This window comes from Pristiophorus japonicus, chromosome 19, assembly GCF_044704955.1.
Source record: "Pristiophorus japonicus isolate sPriJap1 chromosome 19, sPriJap1.hap1, whole genome shotgun sequence".
Taxonomy (NCBI): domain Eukaryota; kingdom Metazoa; phylum Chordata; class Chondrichthyes; family Pristiophoridae; genus Pristiophorus; species Pristiophorus japonicus.
This window is the reverse complement of record NC_091995.1, coordinates 76,572,851-76,588,577: the sequence shown is the minus strand read 5'-3', so window position 1 is coordinate 76,588,577 and position 15,727 is coordinate 76,572,851. Positions and strand designations below refer to the sequence as shown.

The 15,727-nt window shown below is 47.5% G+C and overlaps 1 protein-coding gene across 1 annotated transcript in view; it reads right to left on the bottom strand.

Moving 5' to 3' along the window:
* The window catches only part of aco2 (aconitase 2, mitochondrial), a 78,345-nt gene that overhangs the window by 26,234 nt on the left and 36,384 nt on the right, over positions 1 to 15,727 (bottom strand). Inside the window, exons 9-10 of the mRNA XM_070861654.1 lie at positions 12,095 to 12,200; positions 972 to 1,129 (exon numbers count right to left, since the gene is read on the bottom strand). Of these exons, the coding sequence (XP_070717755.1) occupies positions 972 to 1,129; positions 12,095 to 12,200 (264 nt within the window). The remainder of the gene's footprint in view (positions 1 to 971; positions 1,130 to 12,094; positions 12,201 to 15,727) is intronic.

Sequence of the window (15,727 nt, the reverse complement as noted above, 5' to 3'; positions counted from 1 at the left end):
GGCTTGGGGCAGGGAGTGTGGCAGAGAGATCATTGGGGGGAGGGGGGGCGCGGTGGATCGCGGGGTCAGGCCAGTGATTGCGGGAGTCGGCAGCAAGGAAGGACTTCAATTTGTTCATGTCAGAGTTCTGCGCATGCGCCACCCGGTGGCTGGGAGTGGTTCTGTACAAAGGGTGGTTCTGGATAAGGGGGGTTGGGGGGGGGGGGGTGGGGGGTGGGTTCAACCTGTACTTCAAAAAGTCAACTGAGCTCCTCCAATGACCCAGTGGGCAATAAAAGTAGCATGGAGTTTAAAAAAACAATTATTAGTTCATGGGATGTGGGCGTCACTGGGACTGCAGTTGGGACACTGCAATTAACTTCTTCACCATCAGGTTAGAGTGTGGGAGAAACTGTTGGAGTGTAGGTAAGGATGGGATCAACAGGATGAATATTCTGCCAACACTCAATGTCTAGGCTCATACTGGAAGAATGATGAGGGACTAGAGAGGCTCCCAACGACAACCTGCATTTATATTAACTGCATTTAACATAGTAAAACGTCCCACAGGAGCGATTATCAAACAAAACTGGACCAGCGCCACATAGGGAGATATTAGGTAACCAAAATCTTGGTCAAAAGGTTTTAAGGAGCATTTTGAGGAGGAGAGACAGGTAGAGAGACAGAGAGGTTTAGGGAGGGAATTCCAGAGCTCAAGGCCGAGGCAGTTGAAGGCACGACTGCAAATGATGGAACAATTAAAATCGGAGATGTGCAAGAGGCCAGAACTGGAGAAAGCAGAGATCTCAGCACATGTGGAACTGTACCCCAGGAAGCGTCTGTGCCTTCATGCAGGAAGAGAATATTGGGGATGGGGCAGGAGCAAAAGGACTGGTAATTTGCTTTAAGCAGAGAGGTGGAAACAATCTTGGAGACCACATCATGGGTTTCATTGAAGCACACTAGGAACAGAATTGCGGTTGCGTACTCACATATCCATCTCTCTCGATGGTCGCCCGGACCTGCTCAGAGCCTGGCGTTACGGTGAACTGTGACTTACACTTCAGGCCGTGGTCGAGTGCCTGTTGTGCCACGGCAGCTGAGCGGCCCATATCTTCGTAGCTGCTGTTGGTACAGCTGCCAATCAGACCTGCCAACACAAAAACATTGCTCCAACTTAGCACTGGCATCCAGACAGGGTTTTTATACATTGAACTCTATTTCTCTCTGCTTCCCCCCCCCCACACACACACACACACACACACACTATTTAATAAAACAAGTGCTAAACAGGAGAAATGTTACTGTTAAGGACTTGAGTAATCTTCCACTTTTGCTGCCCGTCATCAGTCACTCTGGCATTTCCAAAGAACCTGGGGTTGCATTTTCCAGTGATGTCCGCCTCGGTTTTCACCACGGATCGGCGGCAATGAGCTGTTCTGGGCGGGCGGTCAGCCTCCAGCACCCCGCGGGGGTTTCTGGGGCTGGTTTTGTGGCGGCGCAGAGCAGTACCGCCCAGAAGAGTTGCGCCCGGTGTGCAACGTCCCTGGCTCACCGAGTCCTGCCCGACCCGTCCGCCCCGCAGCCTGCCCTACTGGGACCAAGCGGTCCAACCTATACCGGCTGCAGTGAGGTGAGTAATGCCGACCTCAGGCAAGTGTGATCGTTTGTTCTTTTAATTTTTTTTTGCGATTTATGTTGTGGTGGCGTGGGCAATGTATTGAGAATGCTTGGAGCGTTTTTTCATGGTTTCATGGTCACCATTTTATGAATGAGGACCGCCTATGATGATGCTAGCTTTTTAGTCCAGATTTATTTAGTTGACTGAATTTAAATTCTCCAGCTGCTGTGGTGGGATTTGAACTCACGTCTCTGGATCATTAGTCCAGTAACATAATCACTAGGTTACCGTTCCTCTAATACCGGCCACCTGCGGAGCCGCACCACAAGGAGTCGTCGTCTTACTGCTTTATTTTCTCTCCTCCTACGTCAAAGCCACTGTTCTCGAGCCTCTGAGACTCCAGTCTAACTAGCTGAATGGGGATGCACGCAAGGTGTATGGGAGAATCAGAAGCCATGCACCCTTTGTAACGTGTACTCTTCATTCCCCCACCCCCTCCTCAAAAAAAACCCCACTCAAAATAACGGTTCTATTGTGTATGCAAGCACTCTCAATGACTCCACGAGGCAGGGGTAAGGCACTTGAACTGTACAGGCTGTAGTCCTTTAATGCAGCTCCTGGAGTGAGGACACCAAGAGGTGAGCTCCCTTTTATATTTGGTTACCAGCAGTGTACAGGTGACCCTTAGGTCTCCACCAGCAGCACCCTCTGGTGTACAGGTGTGGTATATTCAGGTCTCGTGTTACAGTACATCATTAACATGCATACATAACAGGTTCAATGTGCAAGGTGCATCCAACAAATTTCTTCATTTGCCAGTTTCCAATTTTACAGCATTATCGGCAGCTAAATATTCCAGGTTAAAGGATTGTTAAGGAAGACTGGGAAATTTGGAAAGGAGGTGAAGTAACACTGATTTAAAAAAAAAAAACAAGTCCTGCAGTAGAATGAAGGGATTTCAATATTGGTGATCGGCAGTGGAAACACTACGGGTAGAGTTAAGGAGCAGTAAAGGATGCAAGACTCTGGTAGGAGTTATCTACAGATCTCCTGAAAGTAGTGATGTAGTGGGGGGTTAGGTGTAAATACAGAGATCAGGGAAGCATGTAGCAAAAATATAACGGTTATTATAATGGGCGATTTTAATTTTCCACAGACTGGGAGAAGCAGAACTGCTAGGGTAAAATGGTGGCTGAGGCTTCCTCCTCCTACAATGGTAGTTGGGTCTCGTTAATATTTAAGTGTCGGGATCCTACGATGCAATGAGGTTTTTATTTCGGGAAGCCAGGGAGGAGAGCATTGGTGTAGTTGAGCCTGGGGATAACTGTTGGAGGAACAGGATGAGAAACCATCGCAGTTGTAGCAACATTGAAACTAAAGAAAATGGCGTCCACTGAGTACATAGACAATAAAAGGAGAGGATGAACAATGGGAACACAAAGAGGTTAGGATAGAATTCCAGAAACCAATTAGGAAGGCAAAGAGGAACTACAAAATCAAATTATCAAGGAATTGTACAGACACAAATAACAAAAGAAAAATCAGGACAGGGATAGAGCCACTAAGGGATGCACAAGATAAACTCACAGGTAATGACAGCAACATGGCAGAAATAGTTACTTAACATGGTGGGTATGACCTTAGAAGAGATTAAAAAAAGATAAACATTTATTATAGAAAGGGGGAGGTAATTGAAAAACTAAACAATTTTAGAAAGGATAAAACCTCTGATCCGGATGGATTGCACTTGCGCATACTAAAAAGTTAGGCAAGAGATAGCAGGGCACTTATATATTTACATAAAAATTCATTAGAAAAAGGGAATTGTGCCAGAGGACTGGCAGACAGCTAATGTGATTCCCATTAGTTAAAAGGGGTAACAGAGCAAGTCAAAGGAACTATAGAATAGCTAACTTAATGTCGGTGGTAGGAAAGATAATGGAAACCTTACTCAAAGATTATATAAATTTACATAGAATTTACAACACAGAAACAGGCCATTTGGTCAAACTGGTCTATGTCAGTGTTTATAATTCACACAAGCCTCCTCCCTCGACTTCATCTAAATCTTATCTGCATATCCTTCTATTCCTTTCTCACTCATGCACTTATCTAGCTTCCCTTTAAATGCATCTATATTATTCGCCTCAACTACTCCATGTGGTGGCGAGTTCCACATTCTCACCACTCTCTGGGTGAAGGAGTTAAAAGGGAGAAAGGGAAGGGCATCCGAACCAACCCTGATCTCATCCTCAACAGACATGCAAACGTCCAGACTTCCACTGGAGAACAATCAGTAAGTGGGACCCCTGGCAGATATTTGCTTTCCGAGGGTCTGAGACCAACTATAGCAACCCCATCACTCCATCAGCTGAGCCCCACTAACTCAGCACAGACCAGGGACCTAACCTGGCACTGATGGGGGTCTATGCAATAGAAAAAACATTTAAAAAACAAAAATACGGGAAGGAATTAATCCGTACAGATTTCAAAAGGGGTCATGATTCTTTGAAGTAACAGAAAGAGCAGACAAGGGTACTACAATAGAGGTGATATATTTGGATTTTCAAAAGGCCTTCGATAAGGTACTGCATAGTTGGCTCATGACTACAGTAAGAGTTGAAATAAATGAGCTAAGGCCACACCAGTTTGAGCACAGTACAGAGCCTTGTGGAGTCTTTATATAAGTATTAAAGACATTCAACTCGCAGACATCCTCATCCTCCCAACAGGGTGTATCGGCCACGAGAGACGTACTTGCAGTTCCCGGTCGGTGTGGAGTCCCTTCGGCCGGGGACAGAAGGATGACATTAATGACTGCTCCGCTTATACCTCACAGCAAAGTGATACTCTTAGCCAGCTGGAGGTGGAGACCGTCTTCCAAGAATTCCCAGCGGAGACGCCAGGACTCCAGCCCAGCGGAGACGCCGGGAGAGCGGGGGCTCCAGCCCAGCGGAGCTCCAAGGACACCAGCCGCGCCCAGACCACCGACAACGGCACCTTCAGGCTGGCTCGCCTTCCCCCTTCAGCGGGATATCGACCGGAGGCGTGGCCCAACCTCAGCAGCTGAGCCGGAGGACTGACAAGTTTTAAAACTTACATTTTTAGACTCTCAACCGAAATACTTTTAAACATTTATTATTAACCTACATCTTTGACTTAACAACTTTTAGAAACTTTTTAAATTGGGGAAACTTTTATAACCTATTATTGATTTACATCTTAGATTTTTAACAACTCTTAGAAACTTTTGAAATAAATTGGGAATCTTTATCAACTTTTAATCTTTTAAAATAACTTTGGAAATCACCTTCCTAATGCCTGCCCCCCCAGCCAAGCCTCGGGCCATCTACCCGGCGCCGAGCTTGTGGTCAACACTTCGCCGTAGGCAATTAGGCTTATCGAGCTGTGCCTGGTCTCCAGTTGTCTTGGACCCCCTTGCCACTGGACCAAGACCTTGTTCAGCTAAGCCCGTGCGGTAGCCGGTGTGCAGCAACCACCCCATGTTAAAATAACTCACGCACAGGCATCTTCCACTCCGTCAGTATGAAGCTCGGGACCTGGAACATCAGGACCCTCATGGACAATCCCAACAGCAACAGGCCAGAACGCCGCACCGCCGTAGTTGCCCTGGAACTCAGACGTTTTGACATTGACATCGCCGCCCTAAGAGAGATCCGGCGGGCAGGGGAAGGCCAGTTGAAGGACCATGGTGGGGGTTACACCTTCTTCTGGAAAGGAAAAACAGAGGCAGAAAGCCACCTTCATGGAGTCGGCTTTGCCGTCAAGAATGGGCTGGTCAACCGCCTCAAAGACTCCCCCTGTGGGGTCAACGAACGCCTCATGACTCCCCGTATCACCCTATCTCTGAACCAATGTACCACAATCATCAGTGCGTACGACCCCACACTCGATGCAACGGACAAGGCTAAAGAGGGTTTTTATTCCAACCTCGAGACAGCCTGGTCTCCTGTCCCCATGGGCGACAAATTGATCCTCCTGGGTGATTTTAATACCAGGGTTGGCAAAGACACAGCCCTCTGGGGAGGAGTGATTGGCAGAGAGGGGGTAGGGAAAGCCAACTCCAGCAGTACCCTACTCCTGACAAAATGTCTAGAACATGAACTCATCACCATCACCCTGTTCGGCCAGAGAGAAAAATACAAGGCATCGTGGCAACATCCTCGCTCCAAACACTGGCATCTGCTTGACTGTCATCGTCCGAGCCAGGGATCGCAAGGATGTGCGCATCACCCGCACCATGACAGGAGCTGACGACTGCTGGACGGACCAGCGCCTAATCCGATCCACCATCAACATTAACATTGCCCCAAAGCAGAGGGAACAGCAGAAGCAGCGCCGCAAAAAAGTTAATGCCGGGGCACTTAAAGACCTCGCTAAGAGAGCCCTATACAGCCAGTGCCTCACAGACAATCTGGCGTGCCTTGATGCCCCTGAGATGCTGAATTCCCATAGCACTTGGTCTGCCCTCCCAGGCCTCTATAACCAGTGTCTGTGAAGAGACACTTGGTCACTCAACTAGAAAACACCAGGACTGGTTTAATGAAAACGATCAGGAAATCGAAGAACTAATAGATCGCAAGCGCAAAGCATTTCTGAGCCTCAAGCAACAGCCCAACGCGGGAGCTACAAAACAACATTTCAGACGGCTCAAGGCTCAGGTCCAACAAAAAACTCGAGACCTAAAGAACAGGTGGTGGATGGAGAAAGCACAGGAGATACAACAACTGGCCGACAGCCACAATATGCGAGGATTCTTCACTGCAGTCAAGGCCGCCTACGGTCCAAACTCCCAAGGCCCCAGCCCACTCCTGGCCAAGAACGGGCAGGACACCGAGGCGGTCAGGGCCCGATGGAAGGAGCACTTTGAAAATCTCCTCAATCAAGACTTTGCCTTTGACTCGAGTGTTCTCGATTCCATCCCGCAGCATTCCACCCACCACCAACTCAGTGAAACCCCAACGTTGCACGAGGTTGGCAAAGCCTTAAAACAGCTCAAAAATAACAAGGCTACGGAATCCCTGCTGAGGCACTAAAATATGGCGGAGAGGCGCTGTTGGCGCGGATACATGACCTCATCTCTCTCATCTGGAGGGAGGAGAGCATGCTGGGAGATCTCAGAGATGCAGTGATTGTGACCATTTTTTAAAAAGGGGACAAGTCCGACTGTGGCAACTACAGGGGAATCTCACTGCTTTCAGCCACTGGGAAAGTTGTTGCTCGAATTCTGCTCAATCGTCTTCTCTCCCGGTGGCCGAGGAACTCCTCCTAGAATCACAATGCGGATTTTGTCCTCTACGGGGCACAACAGACATGATCTTTGCAGCGCGCCAGTTGCAAGAAAAATGTAGGGAGCAGTGCCAGCCTTTTTACATGGCCTTTTTCGATCTTACAAAGTCCTTTGACACTGTTAACCGTGAGGGTCTATGGAGCGTCCTCCTCCATTTCGGATGCCCCCAAAAGTTTGTCAACATCCTTCGCCTGCTTCACGATGACATGCAGACCGTACCAACGGATCCATCACAGACCCAATCCACGTCCGGACCGGGGTCAAACAGGGCTGCGTTATTGCTCCAACCCTCTTCTCAATCTTCCTCGCCGCCATGCTCCACCTCACAATCAACAAGCTCCCCGCTGGAGTGGAATTAAACTACAGAACTAGTGGGAAGCTGTTTGACCTACGCCGCTTCCAGGCCAGGTCCAAGATCACCCCAACCTCGGTCACTGAGTTGCAGTAATGAGGACGATGCCTGCTTCTGTGCACATTCAGAGGCTGAACGCCAGGATATAGTCAATATATTCACTGAAGCATATGAAAGCATGGGCTTTACGCTTAACATCCGTAAGACAAAGGTCCTTCACCAGCCTGTCATCGCCGCACAGCACTGCCCTCCAATCATCAAGATCCACAGCACGGCCCTGGACAATATGAACTATTTTCCATATCTCGGGAGCCTCTTATCAACAAAGGCAGACATTGATGCGGAGATTCAGCATTGCCTCCAGCGCAGCCTTCGGCCGCCTGCGGAAAAGACCAGGCCCTCAAATCTACCACCAAACTCATGGTCTACAGGGCTGTAGAAACACCCGCCCTCCTGTATGGGTCTGAGGCATGGACAATGTACAGAAGGCACCTTAAGTCGCTGGAGATATATCACCAATGATGTCTCCGTAATATCCTGCAAATCTCCTGGGAGGACAGGCGCACCAACATCAGTGTCCCCGACCAGGCTAACATCCCTAGTATTGAAGCACTGACCACACTCGATCAGCTTCGCTGGGCAGGCCACATAGTTCACATGCCAGATACGAGACTCCCGAAGCAAATGCTTTATGCGGAGCTCCTTCATGGTAAATGAGCCAAAGGAGGACAGCGGAAACGTTATAAGGACACCCTCAAAGCCTCCCTGGTAAAGTGCGACATCACCACTGACACCTGAGACCCTGGCTGAAGAATGCCCGAGGAGGAGAAAGTCCATCTGGGAGGGCGTTGAGCTCTGAGGATCGACGCAAGGAGCATGAAGAGGCCAGGTGCAGGTAGCGGAAGGAGAAAATTCTTGGCCCAGATCCCTTTAATACGTTTTAACTAATCCAGAAATAATGACTTCTTCTGGTAGTCTGATCTGCATGTCCACTATTGTAAGGGCAAGGGGTTGAATGATAGATTTTTTGATATTAAGGGAATCAAAGGATAAGGGGATAGTGCAGGAAAGTGGAGTTGAGGTAGAAGATCAGCCATGATCTCATTGAATGGCGGAGCAGACTCAAGGGGGAAGAAATTGCCTACTCCTAATTCTTGTGTTCTTATGAATGCCTTTAATCTCCCAATTTTGTTTCAGGCTTGTGAATTCTGTAATTGTATGTTATATGAGGATATTTTCTCTGCAGCTCCCCCAGTACTACAGACTGTATTTTGGTTGAACAAGTGTTGCCTGGAAGCACGCCTGGAGACTGCTCGAGTCAGATGACAGGAAGACATGTTCAAAATCACCCAGGGGAGAACCAACGCTTCAAATATCATTTTGTGTCAATTGAAAGTGTCTGCATCCCAGTACCTTCCTCTCCCCCACCCATTACAGGACAGCTTGGATCAGCATCGCAACAGGGGGCACTAGTTGTCGGAGTAGTGACACACAAGGAACACTCCCAATTGAACATAAGAAATAGGAACAGGAGTAGACCATACGGCCCCTCTAGCCTGCTCCGCCATTCAATAAGATCATGGCTGATCTGATCATGGACTTAGCTCCACTTCCCTGCCCACTCCCAATTACCCCTTATCGTTTAAGAAACTGTCTTATTTTTGTCTTAAATTTATTCAATGTCCCAGCTTCCACAGCTCTGAGGCAGCAAATTCCACAGATTTACAACCCTCAAAGAAATTTCTCCTCATCTCTGTTTTAAATGGGCAGCCCCTTATTCTAAGATTGTGCCCTCTAGTTCTAGACTCCCCCATCAGTGGAAACATCCTCTCTGCATCCACCTTGTCAAGCCCCCTCATAATCTTATACGTTTCCATAAGATCACCTCTCATTCTTCTGAATTCCAATGAGTAGAGGCCCAACCTACTCAACCTTTCCTCAAAAGTCAACCCCCTCATCTCCGGAATCAACCGAGTGAATTTTCTCTAAACTGCCTCCAAAGCAAATATATCCTTTCATAAATATGGAAACCAAAACTGCAAGCAGTATCCCAGGTGTGGCCTTACAGCTACAGCTATACCCTGTATAGCTGTAGCAAGACTTCCCTGATTTTATGCTCCATCCCCTTTGCAATAAAGGCCAAGATACCATTGGCCTTCCTGATCACTTGCTGTACCTGCATACTATCCTTTTGTGTTTCATGCACAAGTACCCCCAGGTCCTGCTGTACTGCAGCACTTTGCAATCTTTCTCCATTTAAATGATAACTTGCTCTTTGATTTTGGTAGCTAACTTTGCACAGGAGAGAGAGAAAAGAATCTATGCTGCACAGCTGCCTTTGCTGGACACACATCTGAGAAACTGGGTCCAACCATTTGAATAAAGTTCATACTCGACACAAAGCATTGCAGATAAAATGCAGTGATTTTACATTTGATGTGGCGATGGAAAGGCATTCGAGGTTGGTGAGAAGTGGGCGTTCATGTGGGATAAGTTGAAGGCAGTGGAGTTTACGCAGAATAGATTTCGGGAAGCTGGGGAGGAGAGCATTGATGTAGTTGAGCCTGGGGACAACAGAATTGTGGATGAAAATTTCAGAGGAAAAAAAGGTAGTGCTGCTCATAGAATACAGAAAGGGTTGGCTGCTTATCTAACAGAACCCAAGAGACTGCAATCCAGCACAGATGATTCATTTACAAGTGCCCAAGTGATTTGGTGCAGCGCAACATCCAATTACGATTTACTATCCATGTACTACAATTTACGCCTGAACATCTCCATTTTTTTTTAGGGAATTAAGTAGCTGCTTGAAAACCAGGAATATTAAAGGGTATAGGATGAGTAGGACAGTGGCATTCGACAAAGTGACTCCTGCAAGAAAATAGAGAGACTTGATGGGCCGGAACATTTTATGATTCTATTATCTTTTTACATAATATATTGAAAAGCTTTGCATACAGCACACGCTCCTTGTAAATGTCACACTTCCTGTATCATTTTCCTGGTCACATTTTACTGATAACACTCCTCCTGTTATAAAACAGCATATCCTCCAACTCACTATCGCACACACACGCAGAGGCAGTGAAAATGCTGAATTGTAAGGGGAGTTGAGCGAGAGTCCTGCTATTAGGAGTCTGCCATCCAGTGTCCACTGCTGCCCATATACTAACTCGCACCATGTCCCATTCACCCATCACCCTTGTGCTTGCTGACCTGCACTGGCTCCCGGTTGAGCGACGCCTCGATTTTAAAATTCTGTTTTCAAATCCCTCTATGGCCCTCGCCCATCTTTGTAAGCTCCTCCAGCTCTATACAACCCCGAGATCTCTGCGTTCCTCCAATTCTGGCCTATCATGCATCCCCAATTGCAATTGTAATAGAGCGCCCCCTGGTGGACTACTGCGGCAATGCAACCACTGATGTAAATAATAAACGGCTCACATGGAAAATTCACACGGTGACAGGTTTCTGTATTGGAGCCATCTTGTAGAGAGTGTTTGTTAGTGATGTTGTAAGAATATATCACATTCTTAACCGATAAGGGAATAAGGGGTTATGGGGAGCGGGCAGGGAAGTGGGCCCCGAGACAATGATCGGATCAGCCATGATCATATTAAATGGCGGAGCAGGCTTTAGGGGCCGTATGGCCTACTCCTGTTCCTATTTCTTATATTATTAGCGAACGAAGATAGAATAATCGGATTCTCTAGCTGAAATTTTTGTTAGTGATATAGTAAGAATATATCACAGTAATCACTCCACCATTGGTGGCCGTGGCATCAGCTACCTGGGCACCAAGCTCTGGAATTCACTTCCTAAAACTCTCCACTTCTCCTATCTTTAAGGCGCTCCTTAAAACCTACCTCTTTGACCAGTCATCTGCCTCAATATCTCCTCCTCCTTCGGTTCAGTTTCAAATTTTGTTTGATAACATTGCTGAGAAACGCTTTGGGATGTTTTGCCATGTTAAAGGCTCTATACAAGTTAAAGTTGTTGTTGTTGCTGGATTATGACACTCTCAACTGGTCAGCACATCATCGGCTTATAATTCGCTGCAGGATGCTACCCAAATATGACAGCAATAAAAGCTTTTTTAAAATCTTGAATACTTTATCTGAACCGTGTTGTGAAACTCCACGTAAATTAGTCTCCGAATTATTACTGCACTACAATACATACAGGCTCCCACAGCTGTTGGCACCCATACATACAGCGATTATTTCATTCAGTGTACAAATGGTATCCACCAGGACAACTATTTCCAGTAGTAGAACAGACTTATTTTTTGGTTGTTCCGACCCCATGCCCCCAAAGCATTGATTCGCTCACTGGAGCAGTTCTTCAGGGGTTTGGCTGACATTATTTATTATGTGAGAGCCTCAATGACGTGTCTCAACAGCCTATCTGGATATTGCCATTATGGAGAATGTGACAGCGAGCCCAATCCCTGCCCACACACGCGTTCTCTCAGTAGGAGTCGCTGGGCAGCTATCAGGAACCCTGGAAGTTCTCTTCCCAAATCCAAGGGCACTGTGGCCAATTTTCGTGCCCTTGTTGCTGCCCCAGAGGTTGGGTAACTCAGCACTTGGGATGACCTGTCTGTTTGGCTCAGGGGCTTTACTTTAGCCATAGGGGCAGCTAGAGACAAAAACCAAACCAAACCTGAACATACCTATCCCCATCAACCCACAGCACACATTCAATAAAAAAAAAAAAGAGGGATACCCTGGAATGATACCCTAGCTGCTATCTCAAAGGGTCACTGTATATTAATCCACTCCTGGTTGTCAAAGCAAAACAGAGCTGCTTGAAAGTGTGTGTCACTTACCAACTCGGATATCAAGGGGCCAACCGTTCTTCTCTGCCACTGCTCCGACCTCCGACACGGGGTGTGCAAGGTCAGGAGTGAAGGGTCCATTGATATGTGGTTTAAGCTGAAACAGAAAAAAATAAGCACATTCCAGCAATGTAATGAAAGGTTAGTTTGCAAAGTGCAAGGACCCATCTTTCGGGTGAGCCTTTAAACCGAGGCCCCGTCTGCCCTCTCAGGTGGGCGTAAAGGATCCCATGGCACAATTTCAAAGAAGAGCAGGGGAGTTATCCCCGGTGTCCTGGACAATATTTATCCTTCAAACAACATCACAAACAGATTATCTGGGTCATTGTCACATTGCTGCTTGTGGGAGCTTCCTGTGCGCAAATCGGCTGCCGCGTTTTCCACATTACAACAATGATTGCACTTCCAAAAGTACTCAATGGCTGTAAAGTGTTTTGGGATGTCCTGAGGTTGTGAAAGGCGCTATATAAATGTAAATCCTTGTCTTTTTCCAATCCTGTCATGCATGTCACTGGATAAAACAGGGACCTTAAATCGACCTTATCCCTCCTACCCTGGGGGGGGGAATGGCGGAGGGGAGAGAGGACGAGACCAATTGCACCTTACCCTACTGCCACCCTGGTTGAGTATCAGGCCGAGGAGACTTTCCTATTCCGCACGGCTCAATTCCACAATTCAGGCATCAAAGAGCTTGCTTGTCAGAAGTGGACTTAGATTCCTGTGAAATAAAAATGCTGGGAGCGCACAGGTTTGCCAACATCAGAAAAAGGGGGAAAAAAAAAAAAACCATGACAACGGGTCTCTACCCAAAAGGTTGTCCCATCTTTTCAGGTGGGGGGGTGGGAGGGGAACCACTGTATTTCCAGCATTTCCTGCTTTTGTTTCAGATTTTCGCTGTAATATTCCGTGGTCGACAGAGCTTGCCAGGTCCAACAAAGGAAAATCTGGAGCTCAGAGCCATCAATTAACAAAGTAATGGTGGAACTTTCACACTTGGCAACAAACTGCTGATTTTCAAGAGGAGGAGAATATGCAGAATTCAGTGAAGCTATTAATGAGGCCGCTTGCAGCTTGCTGGATCAACGCACACAGTTATGCGCTCGACGCTCCTGTGGGATTGGTGTGTGTTGGACTGACTGAGAATGCAGGCATTGTTCTGTGGAACTGGGAACAACATCAATTTGCCACTCACGCTCGGAATGGAAGTAGGGAAAGGAGCGATAATCAAGAGGGTTTGTGTGTTCTCAAAATGCAAATGGTTGCAAGTCACTAAAAATAAATCCAAATAGATTTTTGCAAATAAATCAGAGGTTGGACAGCTTGAAATAAACATTAGCTCACTGGACGGGGACTAGTACAATTCTAAGTGGATCAATGAGAATGGGAATGCAGCAGGTCAATACAATCGTGTATTCAAACATCCACGCAAACAAACTGCACTAGGCTTGGACGTACCAAAAAAAATTTGAATTAAAATAAATTGTCTCCATTTCTAAAGGCAGCATCTCACACTGGAGCTTGGTTCAGTGGTTGCCAGCTGTCCTCTACTACTTCACCCAGATAAAAAAAGACACCCGACATCATAGGCAGTCCCTCGAAACTAGGAGGACTTGCTTCCACGCCAAAAAAGGATAAGTTCCAGGTCCTGACCTCCATCCTGAAGGGTGGAAGGATGCCTGTGCGTGGATTTTTTTTTTTTAACGTGTGGTGGCCGTTGCACAGCAGCCACCACACGGGCTTGACAGAGCTAGGTCTTTATCCAGTGGCAAGGGTTAACCAGGACGACTGGAGACCTGCTCTGCTGCAGACCTAGTGCGCACACATATTGCAGTGTGGGCTGGACCGTGCTGCCCCTGGGTCCCTGGCCCCGAACTCACGCCTCCCCTGGGCCCCTGGCCCCGAAATCACGCCTCCCCTGGGCCCCGACCATATCACACCCGACAGATGTGCATTTATATAGCGCCTTTCATGACCCCAGGACGTTCCAAGGCGTTTTACAGCCAATGAAGTCCTTTTGAAGTGCAGTCACTGTTGTAATGCAATGAAATGGCAATTTCTCACGTCAGCCCAGACAGATTGCCACCAGATGGTGTTGAAAGCGGGGACTACACCGTATCGTGCTTCACCCGATATCCAAGTGTTTTCAGCAGGTATTACTGGATAGCTGGAAGAAGCAGCCATCTCAAATTTAGCCCTCGCACAGGTATGTGGAGATCAAATGCCGTGCCCCTGTTGCCAAGGGTTGATGTCCAACTGAATTAGTAATCCACTGAATTAATAATCAAGGGAACATAGAAACATTGACATTTACAGCGCAGGAGGCGGCCATTTCGGCCCATCGTGTCTGCGCCGGCCGACAAAGAGCCGCACGGCCCTCGGTCAGCAGCCCTAAAGGTTACATATAAACCCATGAACAATGACGGAAAGGCAAAGAGCACCCAGCCCAACCAGTCCGCCTCACACAACTGCGACACTCCTTATACTGAAAACATCTACACTCCACCCCAACCGGAGCCATGTGATCTCCTGGGAGAGGCAAAAACCAGATAAAACGAGAGTTCAAATCCAAACATGGCACAAGCACGACGGGTCGAATGGCCTCCGTCTGTGCCGTAAGATTCGTTGGTGCCTGGCAGCTTGAGAACTTGATTTCAGTTTGAAAATCTGGCAGCAAAAAGCTGGCATCAGTAAAATTAACCGTGAAGGTATCAGATTGTCACAAAAAAAAAACAACCGGTTCAATAATGTCATGTAGGGAAGGAAACCTGCCGCCTGTACCCGTCTGGGCCTATATGCGACTCCAGTCCCACACCAAAGCGGTTGGCTCTTGAATGCTCTCTGAAGCGGGCTCGCAAGCCACTCCGTTGCATTAAATTGCTATCAAGAATAGTGGCTCAAGAACAAGACCCACCGTCCCGTCACCTTCGCAGGGCAATGGAGAGTGGACAATAAATGGCGACCTTGCCGTTGTTGCCCACGTCTCAATGTTCGAACCAATGACCTTCCTAGTCTGCATGGCTCAGCTTCAGGCGGGACAGTTCACTCAGCCGACGAAGGATAAGACAATCTCAGACTCCGTTTTCTGCTAATTTCCACCCCCCTCCCTCTCGTCCCCACAAGTGTCGGTCACCATCTGCTACCTGACATCAGCTGCCGATTTCCTAGAGTGAATGTCACCAGGTTGTTCAATTTCAGTCGGGAATGACATAGAATGTAGAACACAGAAACAGGCCATTCCGCCTAACTAGTCCTGTCGGTGTTTATGCTCCACACGAGCCTCCTCCTACCCTATCCAGTCAAGGGCAATGGAGAAAAATCAGCAGCAGCGAACTCCGCACAGACCGTGGTATATTGGCGTGTTGTGCGCGCGTGTGTGAAAGCACAACAACAAACACAGGTTTAGTTACCGTTAAAATGGAGGACTAGTGGCTTTTACCGTTGCAGTGGTCAGTTGCTAGCTCCAAAATGACCTGCAGCAGTCGGCAGAGAACAATAAAGACAACATGGTAACTGCCAGCCATGGCTCAGTGGGTAAACATAGAAAATAGGTGCAGGACTAGGCCATTGGCCCTTCGAGCCTGCACCACCATTCAATATCATGACTGATCATGCATTTCAGTATCC